The sequence below is a fragment of the Nerophis lumbriciformis genome, linkage group LG06 (genome assembly GCF_033978685.3).
Source record: "Nerophis lumbriciformis linkage group LG06, RoL_Nlum_v2.1, whole genome shotgun sequence".
In the NCBI taxonomy this organism is placed as follows: Eukaryota; Metazoa; Chordata; class Actinopteri; order Syngnathiformes; family Syngnathidae; genus Nerophis; species Nerophis lumbriciformis.
The window spans coordinates 12,944,988-12,962,165 of NC_084553.2; the positions used below are offsets into that span (position 1 = coordinate 12,944,988).

Genomic DNA, 17,178 nt, shown 5'->3' on the forward strand with positions numbered 1-17,178 from the left:
CCAAATACTACAAGAATCTGTTTGAATCGAGAATCAATTCTGAATCAAATCGTTACACCAAGAATCGGATGGAACATTCATACACCAATTATCGATGTTGATATAAATAATAGGATCATATAAAACACATATCGTGATACAGTTTTCAGCCATATCGCCCAGCCCTATCCCCACATCGCCCAGCCCTATCCTAAATACACAAAAACAGGTAAGAAAATTTGGTTTTGCATAATAGGACCCCTTTAAAATACTTTTGCTTTAATGGCGGTGATTATTATTACCTTAGGGCAACGGCTTCACACGGTGTATGGAGATAAACAATTAGCTGCTAGCTGGTCAGCCAGGAGACAAAACAAAAAATCACCCAGAGAGGATTAGTGTTTGTGATCGGCGTTGAAAGGCAATAATTGGCAATGGCAATCACATACTTTTTCACGAAAATCGTCCGTTACGGGTCGGTGGCCGATTGATCGGTATATCCCTAATAAATAACATAGAAATAATTAGTTTGAATCAAGAATCGATTCTGAATAGAATTTAATCGTGAGTTGTAGAAAGATTCGTATCCCTACAAACCCTTAAAACACTAAAAACATTCATAAAATCAAAAGCTGCCAAATTAAGCCTTAAATCGTCAAAATTTGTGCTGTCAGTTCTTGAAAAATCAGACATTTTATGCTGCAACAATCCTGTATAAAAGTCTGCATTTCTTACAACCTTGGTGCCTTATCTCGCTCATAAAGGAACGCGGTTAGTCGGCGACTGCGGAACTTACTGTTCTAGGTTGAGCTTGTTGAAGATCTCCACGGTGCTCTCCAACACTTTATCTACATAGTCCACACGGTCAGGGTAACATTTCATGGCCAAATTGATGAGCGACACCTGCAGGGAGACCACGTCCTCGGACGGCATGTCCTGTCGAGACTGAAGGACGAGAAGTAGAAGGGGGGAAAAAATCATGGAATGAAAACAAATAGCTGTTTGGCTGAAAGCAGAAAGCAGGAAAAACGAAAAGTAAAGGCTGGCTGTAAATGAAGGACCTGGATGACAGTGGCCACTTGCTGAGAGAAGATGTCAAACAGTTTGATCTCAGCTGGAATTCCGGGTCCATCTTCTCGATGGGCGAAGAGGGCCAGTCTGAAAGGAAGCCCTCGCGTTACAACCCGTCCATCCACGCGCTCGTCTTTACCTAAGGTACCTGTCAATGAGGGCGATGATGATGTTCTTGACGTTGACGTGCTGATGAAGCTCGGCGCAGGAGCGCAGGAAGGGGTTCAGGGTCTGCAGGTGGAACTCATCTGGGAACACCTGGCAGCGCGGAGAAGAAACGCGTTAACTTCATGCTCAGATAGATGATCACATGACGCACCTGGATGATGCACTCCATCAGATACTCTTGCGCCAGGGAGTCTCTGCAGTTCACAACCTGCTCCAGCACGCCGGAAAGAACGATCTGTGGAAAGAAAATGTCCAAATGTTTATAAGTCGATTCCTATTGCTCAGTTTGCAAACCGGAAGAAATATCTGCCAGAGAGGCTGCTAAGCAGCTAACTATGTATCTCTATACACCGTGGGGAGCCATTCTCCTAAGTCAATAATCCTCCATTTACAGCAAATAAACTATGTTTCTTACATGTATTATTATCACTGGAAGAAGAGGCTAAACATGTAACACAAAGAGGACAAACAAGGCATGCGAATAGCGAATGGATCAATTCATAAATCGGTAGTGTTGATACCAAAGGTATTATCACTACGGTATATAATCGACACTAGAGAGATTAGATTGATATTTTTATTTTCCCAAAATCTTTTTTTCTGTAGTTTTTATCAATTTTTACAAATTTAGAAAAAAACCCAAAAAAAACAGGGATTTAACTGAGTAATCAGGGCTGGGCGATTTGGCTGAAAACCTTATCACAATGTAAGTGTTTTATATCGGTCAACATCGATAATTAATATTTTTAATGAGCTATTGAAAATAAGGACCAGGAGAAAAACATATCAAATTAAAAAAAAATTGTATTTAAAAATCTAACCTTCCTCTTTTTATAATCCCCTCAGCTGTCAAGGCAGAAAGGAAAGGAAATGTCAACACAAGCAAGGAAAACAAACTATGTAAAGACTTTTTTTATTTTTTTTATTGCATTCTAACTCGTAAATAAATGTTAATAAAATAAGCAAAATACATTAATATTACATGTTGAACAGAGGATGTCGTTGTGGCTTGTGCGGCCCTTTGAGACACTTGTGATTTAGGGCTATATAAATAAACTTTGATTGATGTTATCATGAATGTGCCTGTTACTACATTACATACATATATACATATATATATATATATATATATATATATATATATATATCAACTAACGATTAATTTGATAATCGATTAATCTGTCGATTATTACTTCGATTAATAATCGGATAAAAAAGACAAACTACATTTCTATCCTATCCAGTATTTTATTGAAAAAAACAGCATACTGGCACCATACTTATTTTGATTATTGTTTCTCAGCTGTTTGTAAATGTTGCAGTTTATAAATAAAGGTTTATTTAAAAAAAAATAAAACATTTTATTAAAAAAAAAAGCCTCTGCGCATGCGCATAGCATAGATCCAACGAATCGATGACTAAATTAATCGGCAACTATTTTTATAATCGATTTTAATCGATTGTTGTTGCAGCCCTAATATACATATATATATATATATATATATATATATATATATATATATATATATATATATATAAAACATGTGTAAATGTTTTTTATGAGGTTTTCAAAAATGAAGTGCAACTTTTGTGAAAATGTACTTCTGTGAAAGAAACTTCATAACATTCATATTCAAGTTGAAAGGATTGATATGGATATAGTGCTTGAAAAACCCCCCGTAAGAAATTAATTGTACATTTTTGACACTGCCTCTTAAAAGAATCGGATTCTTTGGGAACCAGTAATGTTCAAATCCAAACAATGCCCAACCCTCGTTTTGACGGTTACGTTTGAGCACGAAGATGGATCATGCTGAGCATCTTGTGAATAAACTCGCTCACCTGTTTGTACTTGTCCACGTTGACGCCCTCCAGCTGGCTCAGCCGGACCAGGTTGGTGCCCACCAGGATCCTCAGCTCCTGACGCTCCTTTTCCCTCTTCTCCCGATCCCGGCTGTGACCCTGATGCTGCATTCGCACCCACAACTTGTTCATCTCAGCAAAATTGAGCAGGACAAAGTCCACGGAGTCGTTAATGTCGCCCGTCATCTCCTCTCCTTCTCTGTGGAGCGAAGGATGACGGGATTCGTAATAGTTACGACCTCGGGAGGTTCCACTTCACACACTTCAAATTTGAGTAGCCACAGGGATGGTTTCTAAAATTAGAACTTGAAAGTGGAAGAAAAAACAACAACACTCACTCGGCCTGCTCGCCGTCATCTGGCAGGATGTTGCGGGTGCACTGTAAAAGGTAGTTTCTCAAGAAGAGGCCCCTGAGTGGGTGCTGTACCCCACGGCACATCTCCACCAGGTCCTTCAGGATGTCCTTCCGAGACTGCGGGAAGGAACGCACGTACACCACTCCTACTGTGATGAGCAGATAGCTAAAAAGAGAGAAAACCTGATTTGAGAATGTTGTGGCAAAATCAATATTTCAGTATTCTCTTGTCCAACAACAATTTTAGTCTCAAGTGCTTCCAAAGATAAAAGACCTTTATCGTCCCCTGCTAAAGTCCTTGGGCCCTGCAGAGATAGCTCTGCTTGGTTCTTCTTACACCCTACCCTTGACACATCGTAAGAACATGAGCCAAGGACACATGTGATGCTGATGATTCCCAATTTATATTGTATTTGTCTTTTGGTCATAGGTTACTCTCCAAATGGGGTTCTTTTGTGATTGATGCTGTATTATTGCCTTATCAAATGTTTAACCAAAACATTCCTGTTCACTATCAGTCTGTTTTTTGCTCATCCAACCTCCCAAAATTCCAAAACAAGACTAAAACCTGGAGTTCCGTTCTTTGGAAATACAGTAAAGATGAGGAATGATTGTTGCTAGAAATACTCACAGCCTGGGGATGATGTTGCCTGCGTACTGGACCAGCTCATACAGATCCGCCACCTTGCGTCCTTTTGCAAACTCGTCTGTGAGGTAGACCTCTAGGTAGTGGAGTTCATCAGAGATGGCCATATCTCACAAGACTGTTAAGGGCTGTACGTGACCCCATGCAGAACAATAATTAACTCATAGGACTTGCATGCACCTCCATCCAAACACCCTTGGCATGTTGTGTTCACGACACATTTATGCATTTGACTCATGCTAGTACGGTGGTTCTGTATCTACTAATCTATTCCAAAAGGTGCAACAAAGACCCAATCGTAAGAACAATGAAGCGTTTTCCCCATAACAAATAATGTTATAATCGAATTAATCAGTTTCAGACACCATAAAATATGTATACTTAACACATTTCATAGAGAATATAAAGTTTTACATGCAGGAAACAATGCAAAATACATGGATGAATTAACATTTAACATCTATTTTACCCTTATTGAAGACTGGACTTTATTGCAATCAAGGGGTGCGCCGATCCAATATAGATATCGATCCGATATCAGCAAAACAAAACAAGTATTGGATTTTATGGGCTTGAATCTAAAATCTCCAAGATTATATGCACTTTGATAAAGTCTGTCGTAAACAGTCCTGCAGCATGTTTACTTGTACAAAGCTGAACAGCCAGTTAAAATGTCAATGTCCTCAAATAAGCAACAGAAGGTTAGTCTTTTCTTCTATTTTAGTAAAGTCATTTACAAAAGTGGAGGAGTTCAAGTACCTCGGAGTCTTGTTCACGAGTGAGGGAAGAGTGGATCGTGAGATCGACAGGCGGATCGGTGCGGCGTCTTCAGTAATGCGGACGCTGTATCGATCCGTTGTGGTGAAGAAGGAGCTGAGCCGGAAGGCAAAGCTCTCAATTTACCGGTCGATCTACGTTCCCATCCTCACCTATGGTCATGAGCTTTGGGTTATGACCGAAAGGACAAGATCACGGGTACAAGCGGCCGAAATGAGTTTCCTCCGCCGGGTGGCGGGGCTCTCCCTTAGAGATAGGGTGAGAAGCTCTGCCATCCGGGAGGAGCTCAAAGTAAAGCCGCTGCTCCTCCACATCGAGAGGAGCCAGATGAGGTGGTTCGGGCATCTGGTCAGGATGCCACCCGAACGCCTCCCTAGGGAGGTGTTTAGGGCACGTCCGACCGGTAGGAGGCCGCGGGGAAGACCCAGGACACGTTGGGAAGACTATGTCTCCCGGCTGGCCTGGGAACGCCTCGGGGTCCCACAGGAAGAGCTGGACGAAGTGGCTGGGGAGAGGGAAGTCTGGGCTTCCCTGCTTAGGCTGCTGCCCCCGCGACCCGACCTCGGATAAGCGGAAGAAAATGGATGGATGGATGGCATTTACAAAAGGTAATCATGCTAGGCAAAAGGGTATAAGGAGTTAGCAGCTACACAACAGCTAAGCACACCGTAGCACACAAGCTAGACATACGTAATAAGTGTCCATAACGAAACAACATTTTAGTCTAAAACAGCACATTTGTCAATATCAACAATTATTAACTAATTATAGTTGCATATTACTTATATACAAAGTCTCCAAGGCAGAATCGTATTAGAAAGTATCCAGTAACAATTGTGTCCACATCATTTAACTTACTACTTAACGAGGCTAACTAAAATATAGTAGCCACAAGGTGTTGTCAAAATATTACCAATTACCATTCCACTTCAACTTAAAAAAAAGCTCAAGTCCATTCCAACCCGTTAATAATAAATGAGTTAGTGTTTTTCATACCTAACATTAATATTGGACAAACCAGATGCACTGCCTTAAGTGTTATAGCAAGAAAATGCACTTTGGAAATGTATTAAATCGAATAGAAAGATTTACTAGGTGTGTGATAGGGTCTAACAGAGTATCTTGGTGTTTTTTTTAGCAGAGTTGGGCTAAGGTCATGGATGTCTTTTGACATTGAGTTGCGCATGTTTGATATCATTGTATTCACTTTGTCATTGAACACCTCCTTCATGAAAAACAAAAGTTTTGGTATTTTCCAGATGTGTGCGTATGTCTTCTGGATAAAGTACTTGATAGTTCATGCACTGAATCAATAAAAAAAACATTTCTGAGCATTTGCCATAGACTCATTGTCATTATTTATGCCTTCTTGTACTTTTAAAGAGTTTAGAGCTACTTCATTTTGCCTCTTCAATGTTTTTAGTAAGATAATTAGCTTTGCTTCTTTGCAGCTGACTAATAACTTCATTTCTGAGGCCACTATAGCCCAATTGATCAATTGCATTTTTTGTTTTTAAGGATTTTTTAGGTGCCTTATTACGTTTTTTCACTGTTTGCCATATGCCATTGTTGAACCATGGGAGAGAGCAGTTTTTGTCTCTCTTTATCCAGGTCTGTGTACTTTTTAATTACCTCATTCTACGTGGTTATAAATGTACTTGCGGCAATATTTATGTGAGACTCTTTTGTAACAATGTTCCAGTTTATTTGATGTAATTCTTGTTCAAAATCAGGTAGGTGTGATTTAGGTACTCCTGTAGTTTTGGTTTTTGCGTCTGTCATTTTATAATAGAAAAATCTTTTTTTTAGTAAATTTTCTAATAATTAGAATTACTGTATTTTTCGGAGTATAAGTCGCACCGGAGTATAAGTCGCACCTGCCGAAAATGCATAATAAAGAAGGAAAAAAACATAAATCTAAAAAAAAAAAACTATGAAAAAAACTGCGACTTATAGTCCGAAAAATACGGTATGTCATGGTCTGAGAGCCCTGTAATGAGATTGTATGTTTTTGTTATTCTTTCTGGCCTAGTTGTAAACATCAGATCGATTGCAGTTTCAATATTCCTTTAATTTTGGTGGGTTTTCATATTTAGTTGTTTATATTAAAATGTTTCCACAGTAGATTTAAGTTTAATTTTGCAATTTTTTTCCTACCAGTTTATATTTCAATATTCCATAATAATACATTCAGTGCAATCATCCATATTTGAGAGACATTTTTAAAATTCATTATAAAAAACTTAACCATATGAAGGTGGGTTGTAAAAAACAATACCGGTAATATTAAATTTCATGTTAGGAGACGGAAGAACTTGCAGACCAAAACATTCCAAGTTCACATTAATATTAACCACTTCACATTTGAACTGCTCTCTATTGTATATTAGGACACCACCACCTCTCCCTAGTTTTCTCTCTCTCCTGTAGCAATTGTATCCTGTTATTTCTATAAAGTCTGCTGAAATGTTTTGATGCAGCCAACTTTCAGAGATATATAAAAAAAATCCAGGTTTGAGTCAGTTAGTAGATTATGTATTTGATCCAGTTTGGGTAACAAAATCCTGATATGAATATGCCCACCCAGCAATCCCTTCCCATTGTTCTCCGTTTGAGTCATTTCACTTTATAAAATCTTTTCTAACATTTCATACTGAGAAATATTATAAGTTTAAATGATTCCTGCTGATATTGTATTGGATCAATATCAGTACCAGCCAATACTCAGGACTACGATATCAGTATCGGAAGGGAAAAAAGTTGTGTCGGGAGACCTGTTGCGCGGATGCCACAGTCATACTTTGCTAAGAGTTCCTTCTTGAATTCAATAGTTTTTCTCACCTTCTTTATCAAAATGCTGACACATTCAACTTTCTTTGGCCCTTATGTTGCAGTCGCACTAAAACAAAAACTGAAAACTCAAATAAAACAAAACAGAGGAATCACCATTGCTTGGGGTTCTTTTCAGGGCACTCGATTCCACTGAATGATATGACGGACTAGTTTATCACGTGGACTGCTTGGTGGTACGAAAACCGAGACGATAAACAAAAGCTACAGCATAATTTGGGAAGTACAAAAAGGTGGTAAGTACAAAAACTGAAGTTTATATGATACGGTGTGTACAAACGTCCCACAAACTTCTGCTACTCCTCAGGGAAAGTGTCTAATTTGGAATATTTCTAAACGTCTGCTACTTGGAGGATACAGAGCTCATAGTAGCTTTTTGGAGACAGCATGGACGTCCTCAGCTCCCCCAGCATGTTGGAGGCGTGTTTCAGCGCATCCATCAGCTTGTTCTTGTCCTGGTGGTCACACAAGACTCGAGCTCAACCCAACAAACAATTACACATTTCCCTACCCCCACTGTTAAAAGGGCGGAATCATATGACCGAGCATTGCAATACATCAGATGATGATGATATCCAGAACAAACATTCATAGGAAGCCGCCCTACCAGGCATCGCTTCATCTGAAACGACTGGACTTTGACGGCCTGCACAGCTTCGTCCAGAAGCTTCTCCTGCTCATCTTGGGGAGACTGCTGTGTGGTCGGCTGCAATCATCACGAGTGTTAAAATACACACTTTTAGGAAGAAGAATAAACACAGGAAGTTACATGACTCATATTTAAAGAAGTAACACTACAGCGTCACCAATTGTCACGTTCTCACTTGTTAGCGAAGTTAACATTTTATACGATTAACACTACTTCACTTTTTTTAAACAATAGCTGTGTGTGCAATTAGGGGCTCCAGGTTGGTGTCCCGACAGGCCCAATGTTCCCATTTTAGAACATCCGACCAACACACCCAATAGGGGTCTCAAATACTCAACTCGTCTCCCTGCCACAGAAGTAGGAGTGGGGCTCAATGTCCCTACACCAGTTCGACTGCAAGGTTGATAGTCGAATCATACTCTTCAGAAGCGAATCGTTTATTCTTCTAAGGCATTCCTATTCTCCAGGTCGTCACATTCTCTTTGGGGTTGGTTGTCACATGTACAGAGGAACCTTGATTTATAAACTTCTCTATTTGCTAACTTTTCGATTTATAAACTTTTAAATTGAGTCAAATACACGTGAGTACGAACGCTTCGTTCATTCATTCATTCATTCATTCATTTTGTGTCCTGACAGCAGGCAAAAATCAGGGCGCAGCATTTTTGGGGAGGCGAAGGTCTCCACATCACTTGCTGCGCAGTACACTACTACCGTATTTTTCGGACTATAAGTCGCAGTTTTTTTTCATAGTTTGGCCGGGGGTGCGACTTATACTCAGGAGCGACTTATATGTGAAATTATTAACACATTATTGTAAAATATCAAATAATATTATTAAGCTTATTCACGTAAGAGACGAGACGTATAAGATTTCATGAGATTTAGCGATTAGGAGTGACAGATTGTTTGGTAAACGTATAGCATGTTCTATATGTTATAGTTATTTGAATGACTCTTACCATAATATGTTACGTTAACATACCAGGCACGTTCTCAGTTGGTTATTTATGCGTCATATAACGTAAACTTATTCAGCCTGTTGTTCACTATTCTTTATTTATTTTAAATTGCCTTTCAAATGTCTATTCTTGGTGTTGGCTTTTATCAATTAAATTTCCCCCAAAAATGCGACTTATACTCCAGTGCGACTTATATAGGTTTTTTTTCCATCTTTATTATGCATTTTCGGCCGGTGCGACTTATACTCCGGAGCGACTTATACTCCGAAAAATACGATAGTGAATTTTCAGGGTTTCAGCAATGTGTCTTTTCTGTGAGGATTTTTTTGCCTTTTGACAAGTTTTGTTTCAAAAAGACAACAGCCCAGTGTGGAAAGAGAAAGAGGGAATCACTGTGCAGTTTAAAAAAAAAAAAAAAAAAGATTATTTGCGAGCAATATATTAATGGCGCTCACAAGTATGGTAGAATCGACAAAGCAGGCTTCGTACTAGGGCTGGGCCGATAAAACTATATCAATATATATATCACGATAGACAGGTAATCAATTTTAAAAAAATTAAAAATGAGTGCTGCATAGAGCAAAAAAAATTGTTGATAAAACAGGAAACGTCACCTCAACAGTGTGGCAGATTTTGGGATTTTTTTTTCAAACGCACCATAGTCCTTCACCGCGCTCATCCTTTCTTATCAATCTACATCCGTTCCCTATTCGGATGTACGGAAACGACAGGTAGGAACTAAAGTGCAAGACTGCATAACTAAAATCAATGTTTATCAATCAATCAATGTTTATTTATTTAGCCCTAAATCACAACGACATCCTCGGTTCAGAGCCCACATAAGGGCAAGGAAAAACTCACAACCCAGTGGGATGTCAATGTGAATGACTATGAGAAACCTTGGAGAGGACCGCAGATGTGGGTGACCCCCCCCCCAGGGGAGACCGGATGCAGTGGGTCTAGCATAATTTTGTGAAAGTCCAGTCCATAGTGGATCTAACATAATAGTGAGAGTCCAGTCCATAGTGGGGCCAGCAGGAGGCCATATAAATAAATAAATAATAAATAAATAAAATATAAAAAAATGTGCTACTTTAAAATAAGGATTTGGTCCAATAGCATTTAAATTAAAATTACTCCATAACATATATTCTCTTCCATACTTTATAATAATAACAGATCAAATAACAGACCACGTAACTTACTGGCAGTAAACCTGCAGAAAATAGTTCTCGGGTTTCTCTATGTTTACATTTTAATATTTTGCACTATTTTGTTACACTTTATTAGGCATTTCTTACATATTCCCTATTTTAACACCTTGAAGAGGTTATTGTTAAGTGTTTATTGTGATTTTTGAATGTTGTTTACATTGACTGATTGTTTTTCATGCTTGTAGTGATATTTCAATTATTTTCTGCCTTAATAACTGAGGGGATTATAATCAGAGGAAGGTTACATTTGGGGAAAAAAAATGTTAACATTATATTTTTCTCCTGGTGTATATTTTCCATAGGTCATAAAAAATATCAATAATTATCGATTACGACCGAAACAAAACAATTACATCATGATGCGGTTTTCAGTCATATCGCCCAGCCCTACTTTCTACTACAGCAAGTTTTGAATGTGATGAGACTGGACATTCCGAGAAATATATGCCAAACCAGACTTTATTTCACCGCAGAGGAGAAGAGCTACTTCTTGTTCAGAGGCGCCTCTTCCAAGGCACACAAACACACACCTTCCTGATCTTTCCCTTCTCTCCCTCTGTCTGTCTGCTCTTTTCTCGTCAGTTCCTCCTATGCCGATGTTAATGTACCGGTAAGTGGATTATACTTTTTTAAATACTTATTATTGTAGCAGTATGGTTGTTACTTCTGTGTTGTTGGGGAATGTTAATAAAAAGAAAGTTGATCCATCACCTCCTTGTTATGTTTGTTTGATATACAGTATTATATAGCACTTTATATTGTGTTCAAAGTGTACAATCCTTCACTAAAATATGGACTTTTGTCAAGGTTGGAACCCATTAATCATGTATACAGTACAGGCCAGAAGTTTGGACACAACTTCTCAATCAATGGGTTTTCTTTATTTTCATGACTATTTACATTGTATATTGTCACTGAAGGCATCAAAACTATGAATGAACACATTTGGAGTTATGTACTTAACAAAAAAAGGATAAACAATTTATATTCTAGTTTATTCAAAATAGCCACCCATTGCTCTGATTACTGTTATGCACACTCTTGGCATTCTATCGATGAGCTTCAAGAGGTAACCACCTGAAATGGTTTTCACTTCACAGATGTCATAGTTTTGATGCCTTCAGTGACAATCTACAATATAAACAGTCATGAAAAAAAAGAAACCGCATAGAAATGAAAAGGTGTGTCCAAACTTTTGGCCTGTACTGTACATTGTTTCTTATGGAGAAATTTACGACACCATACGAACTTTTTGATTTACGAACGCTGTTCAAAAACCGATTAAGTGCGTAAATCGAGGTTCCACTGTATGCATATCAAAATCAAATAAATAATCAATATCCTCACGAGTCATGACTGACTGTCTGGCCGAATTGGCGAGGCCGTTGGAGTGTAGCAATGCTAATCGCATACCTGCCAACTTTAGAAATCAGAAAAACCTAGTAGCCAGGGTCCAGGGACGCAAAATGATTATTAGCATTCAGACAGGTTAAAATGTTGCTAAAACCATCACTTTTCTATCAGTCACAGTGACTTTTCAAAACAAAAATATTACAGCAAAAATCATATGGGTTGATTGACATGTTTATTCTGTAAGATAACTTCAATAGTTTGAAATTATTTTGACAGTTAATGCCAGTTATCCTGTCAACCTTTCACAAGACTTCAATTTGTTAATTGAAAGTATAAACAGTATAAACCCTTTTTACAGTAAACAAATGGTAAAACAGTACTAAACAATTCCATTAAAAAAAAATTGGTGTCATTTTTAACTTTCTGTCCAAGCTTGTATAATCTACTGCCTTGTTCAATTGTAAAAAATATTCTGTGCCTAAAATTCACATTTCTATCACAATTATCATACTGTAAACATGGTAAGCTAACTTCATTAAAATTAATAGTCCTGTCAATAGCATGGAATTACAATTCAAATGTAGTTTTTTTGTAAGCCTTTCAAAAGAATTCAAAATATGCAGTTTTCTTTTCGGTTTAAGACTCGTTTGCGATTTTTCTCCGGCTGATTCCATGATCGTTCGCTCGTTTGGAAACAATGGCAACTGGTGCCTCGTGCTTGGCAGCGGTGCTATAAATAGCCTCGCGCATGGCATTCGAAATGGCTCGATAGGAAGTTACGGGAAGCAGTGTCGATTGTCATTGTTGTTACGCGATTTCGTGAATAAAACTTTAAAAAAAAAAAAAAAATTTAATTAATGAAAAACCGTATTTTTTATCACTGCAACCGTAACCCGGAATAGGTTGATGAAAACCGTACTAATTACGGGAAAACCGGAGTAGTTAGCAGGTATGTAATCGGCAGACTCAGCACCATAGTGAAGCAGGATCTAGCTTTTGGGCCAGCAAAAACAGCAGACATTTATCCATGACAATATGGAGAAGCTGCTTGAAGGACATACTGCGGATGCCCGCTCTCTCAAGTTTAAAAGACCAGTGGTCAGAGCGGCACTTCTCGTGCAGGCTCTCCCCGCACCATGACGCAGCAGTCTGGGCGCATTGAGGGTGGACTGCGGAGTGAAGTATCCAAACTCAGATGCGAAACCAACTTCACCAAGGACCGCTGTACATTGTTATTTCATAAATCAACTGTAGTTATTTATAGCAAATTTTATTCTAATATTTTTTGACAATATTTCTTATCGAAAATGTTAATTTTCTTTTTAAATGGCACGTTAAAATTGTGCTTGGGCAAGGGGGTAATGCACAGAACAAACTGATTTCAATTATTTTCAAAGAGTGGCTATGAATTGAGATTAGGGCTGCAACTAACGATTAATTTGATAATCGATTAATCTGTCGATTATTACTTCGATTAATCGATTAATAATCGGATAAAAGAGACAAACTACATTTCTATCCTTTCCAGTATTTTATTGGGAAAAAAAACAGAATACTGGCACCATGTTGTGGACATTGGGGATGCAGCATACACCAATAATAACACAGAAATGTAACTCATCAGATCAGAACTGAATCAGATATTGTACATGTTTCTGTTGTGAATAATAAAGGATTCATTTTAGGCTGCCTCTGAATAATAGCATGAAATATTCCAGCACCTTCATAACGTTTAGTTATACGAAAGCGTCACTCAAATCTAAATATATTTATATAGCTTTATCGGGCCCGGCCGGCTACGTTGATCCATTATGAAACCAACTTGTGATATTTCTGTCCGTTACGTTTATTTCGAAATTGGTAACCGTGCGTTTTCTCTCTCAAAACGGAGTCAAATGTGCCGGAGACACATTATCAGCCCCGTGTTGCAACAAAGGCATAACGTTAACGTTACTCACAAAAAAGCTGAACTCATGAATGCTTGTTGCCACTATGGACTTAAAAAGTTACGTACTGTGAGTTCTTCCCTTCATCCATGGCTCCAACATGTTTCCTTTTCAGGTGCTCCTGAAGCAATGTTGTACTTTTGTGTCATTTTGCAGGAAACGGTCTTCTTTGAAGTCTTTAAAGTGAAGTGTTCCCACACTTTTGACGACTTAGGTTGTCCACTTTTCTCCATTGAAGCAATAACCTCAAGGTGTTTCTCAGCTAAACTATCCGTACTGTTTTCCTGCGCCATTTTTCGAATGTTTCCGCAAAGGAGACGACGTCGTCACGTGAGCTGCACATGACACATCATTGGCTATCTTACCTCCACATCATGAGACGTAGCCTCAGCGCCGCCCTGGCGCTGTTTTGTACTGTTTTTGTACTTATTTTGATTATTGTTTCTCAGCTGTTTGTAAAAGTTGTGCATAGTTCCAACGAATCGATGACTAAATTAATCGCCAACTATTTTGATAATCGATTTTAATCGATTAGTTGTTGCAGCCCTAATTGAGATACCAAATGTACTGAGCTACAAACTTGAGCGTGGAACCAATTCAAGAGAAACGTATTACTGTATTTATATTATATTGGGTGTTGTTTATTATTTGCTTTTTAAATGATATCTCAATTCTGTACACTGCTGCTGGAAATTTAATTTTCTTGAGGGAACTCTCCTGAAGGAATCAATAAAGTACTATCTATCTATCTATCTATCTATCTAACCATCGCCAGGTTACAATCACATTTGGTGACATTATTATATCTGCTGTTTTGTTGCGGTCGGCGTTCCGCCGCTCAGGCGGCCTCAGACCTCTGTTTGGTTTGACCCTGTTGGTCCTGGACTACATTCACACTTGACTAATAAACAAACCATACCTGCAGAGCAAACATACAAAGTGTGAACTCACCTTAAAGGGGAACTGCACTTTTTCAAAATGTTTCCTAGCATTCACAATCCTTATGTAAGAAAAGAACACATATGTCTTTCTATTTTTTTTATGCATTCTAATTCGCAAAATACAGCAAGTGGGAGGTGGTTAACAATGCAGCTATTAGGAGTCATTGCATCTGTTCCGCCTTAAAGGCCCTTTAAAAAAACATCCAAAAACCGCCAACTACACTCCATTTACATCTCGTGACTTGAATATTAACCAAGTTTTAGCGATAGTTATTATAAGCGTTAACGCCAAAGAACACTTGTAGTGGATTGATTAATCACAGACAGCTAACTATAGCTACTGCAGCTATGACATACTGAGCGGGTGAGCTACTGCATCACCTCTGAGTTGGTAAAAGTTAATTATAGATTTTAAATCATGCTTCTCACAGGTATAGTAGATTATTCTGGCCATAAACCGAGAAGTTGGTCCACTTTTGACATTCAACTTATAACCGGAGTTAGCGATAATGACACGAAAATACGTTCTTTTCTGCCCACCTTTTTTTCTTTTTACCTGTATAAGGATTATTATTTCTGTATCTAAATGGGATTATACAAACATTCCATCAGTCGGCATCCAAGTGAGAACAGACATTGTACAATTAATTGTTTTATTAGGTTCGTAGTTTGTACATCTTATTTAGCAACACTGCTACATGCTGGATCTGTTTATCACTCAGCTTCTTAATAAACCTGTAGCTCATCCTCTGTATATTCAGGCTCAAAAATCTAAGGTTCTGGATCATCATTTGTCCCAAAGTATACAATGTTGGCTCTTATGAAGTGTGTCATGATGAGTAGTTATTATAGTAGTAGTCGTTGAAGAAATAGCGAAGGTCGTGATGCGTTTGTTAAAATAATGCACTGCCGTATGCTTAAACACGTAAATATTACATGTTGTTGTGAATGTGCCTGTTACTACATTGCATACAGTAGGGTAGGTTGTGCCTAATTCCTGTGAGAATCCTGCATGTGACTGAAGCATTGAGGTGTGGGACTAATCAGGACTAGCTGCAGTGTGTTCAAACAACCACCCAGTAGCATCTGTGAGCAGATAATACTGTATCATCTATATCTCTTTCGGGCTTATCAGGTGGGTAGTAGTGCATTCTTCACTTACGCTTTAAGTGAGAGATAAGAAAAAAATTAACCTAATTTACAGCAAGTATAAAAAAACGCTGATGGAGGTTTTTGGAAGTTTATTAAAGCGCGTTATAGGCGGAAAAGAGCAACTTCCATTGGCTCCATTATTAGCTGACTTTTGCTAGCTTTTATTTACTAGTTAGAATGCATAAAAAAGGAAAAAACATGCATTCTGGTCTCACATAAGGATTGTGAATGGTAAGGCAAAAACTCCAAAAAAAGTGCAGTTAAAATTGGACTATGTCTAATTTTTCTAAAATTATTCAAAAGTGAACTATTTGGAAAGGTAATTCATGATATATACAGCGGTTATGTTGAATCTAATTCAAGTGAGTGTGCTATGATTAAACAATTGGATATGTTGTCAAGCTGGAGATGTAGTTTAGGGTAGGGGTCAAGTTAATATTTTAGGTTTGTTATTCAAACCAGAAGAAAGCGTATTGTCACTAAATAAGGATTATTGACGACATTTGGACCAGCACGACCAAGTCTTTGAAGGCACCACCGCACAACATTTGACAGCTAAGCTAACAACATGAAGCCTCGGAGTCGCCCTCTGGGTGGCTCAAATCAACCTATTAGCTCGTTCGACGCCGCCTTTAAAACGACAACACAGTATGGGCAATGCCTTAGGCAAAAAAGGCAACAAAATAAAAGGTTTGAGTCGAGATATGGCTGTGTGGGTTAGTAGCTGTTAGCCTAGCTCGCCTCTGCATGACGGAAGCGTTAGGCCACAGTGGCGCTCAAACACTTTCACGTCACCGGGAAGCACAAACATCACGTTCATGGCCATCTTTGCAGCATTAAAGACGCACGTCGTGTGTTTAGACAAAGTCACATTGACAGAGAACGACCTACCATGATTGTGAGATGTGTGTCAGAGCAGTCCCAACAGCGGTGGCTGTCATGTGACTCCGAGATGCGTTCACGATCTCCCTCCCTGCGCCGTCCCGTCGTGACGTCACGGGGACGCAGCAGGCGGAGGCGGATGACATGTCTCCATCGGCGATACTGCTGGTTTTGCTATCGATCTGATACCAAGTCAATGCTGTACAGTTTTACCAATACTTTATACTTAAAAACGTTCATGATTGTATTCCTTCAGAATAAAACACAGGCCAACATATGGGGTGAACAGAAAAAAAATATTTTTATTAACAATTCAATTTAATTCAACAATACAGACATACAACAATTAACAATATTTAAGAAAATATTT

General features: G+C 38.5%; 1 protein-coding gene across 1 annotated transcript in view; it reads right to left on the bottom strand.

Moving 5' to 3' along the window:
* vps35 (VPS35 retromer complex component) overlaps positions 1–16,920 on the bottom strand; it is a 34,143-nt gene extending 17,223 nt beyond the window's left edge. Inside the window, exons 1-10 of the mRNA XM_061963717.2 lie at positions 16,818–16,920; positions 8,317–8,415; positions 8,068–8,164; positions 4,068–4,191; positions 3,420–3,602; positions 3,061–3,280; positions 1,370–1,453; positions 1,199–1,308; positions 1,041–1,137; positions 776–924 (exon numbers count right to left, since the gene is read on the bottom strand). Coding sequence (XP_061819701.1) covers positions 776–924; positions 1,041–1,137; positions 1,199–1,308; positions 1,370–1,453; positions 3,061–3,280; positions 3,420–3,602; positions 4,068–4,191; positions 8,068–8,164; positions 8,317–8,415; positions 16,818–16,820 — 1,166 coding nt within the window. The 5' untranslated portion in view covers positions 16,821–16,920. The remainder of the gene's footprint in view (positions 1–775; positions 925–1,040; positions 1,138–1,198; positions 1,309–1,369; positions 1,454–3,060; positions 3,281–3,419; positions 3,603–4,067; positions 4,192–8,067; positions 8,165–8,316; positions 8,416–16,817) is intronic.
* Between the last annotated feature and the right edge of the window lie 258 nt (positions 16,921–17,178).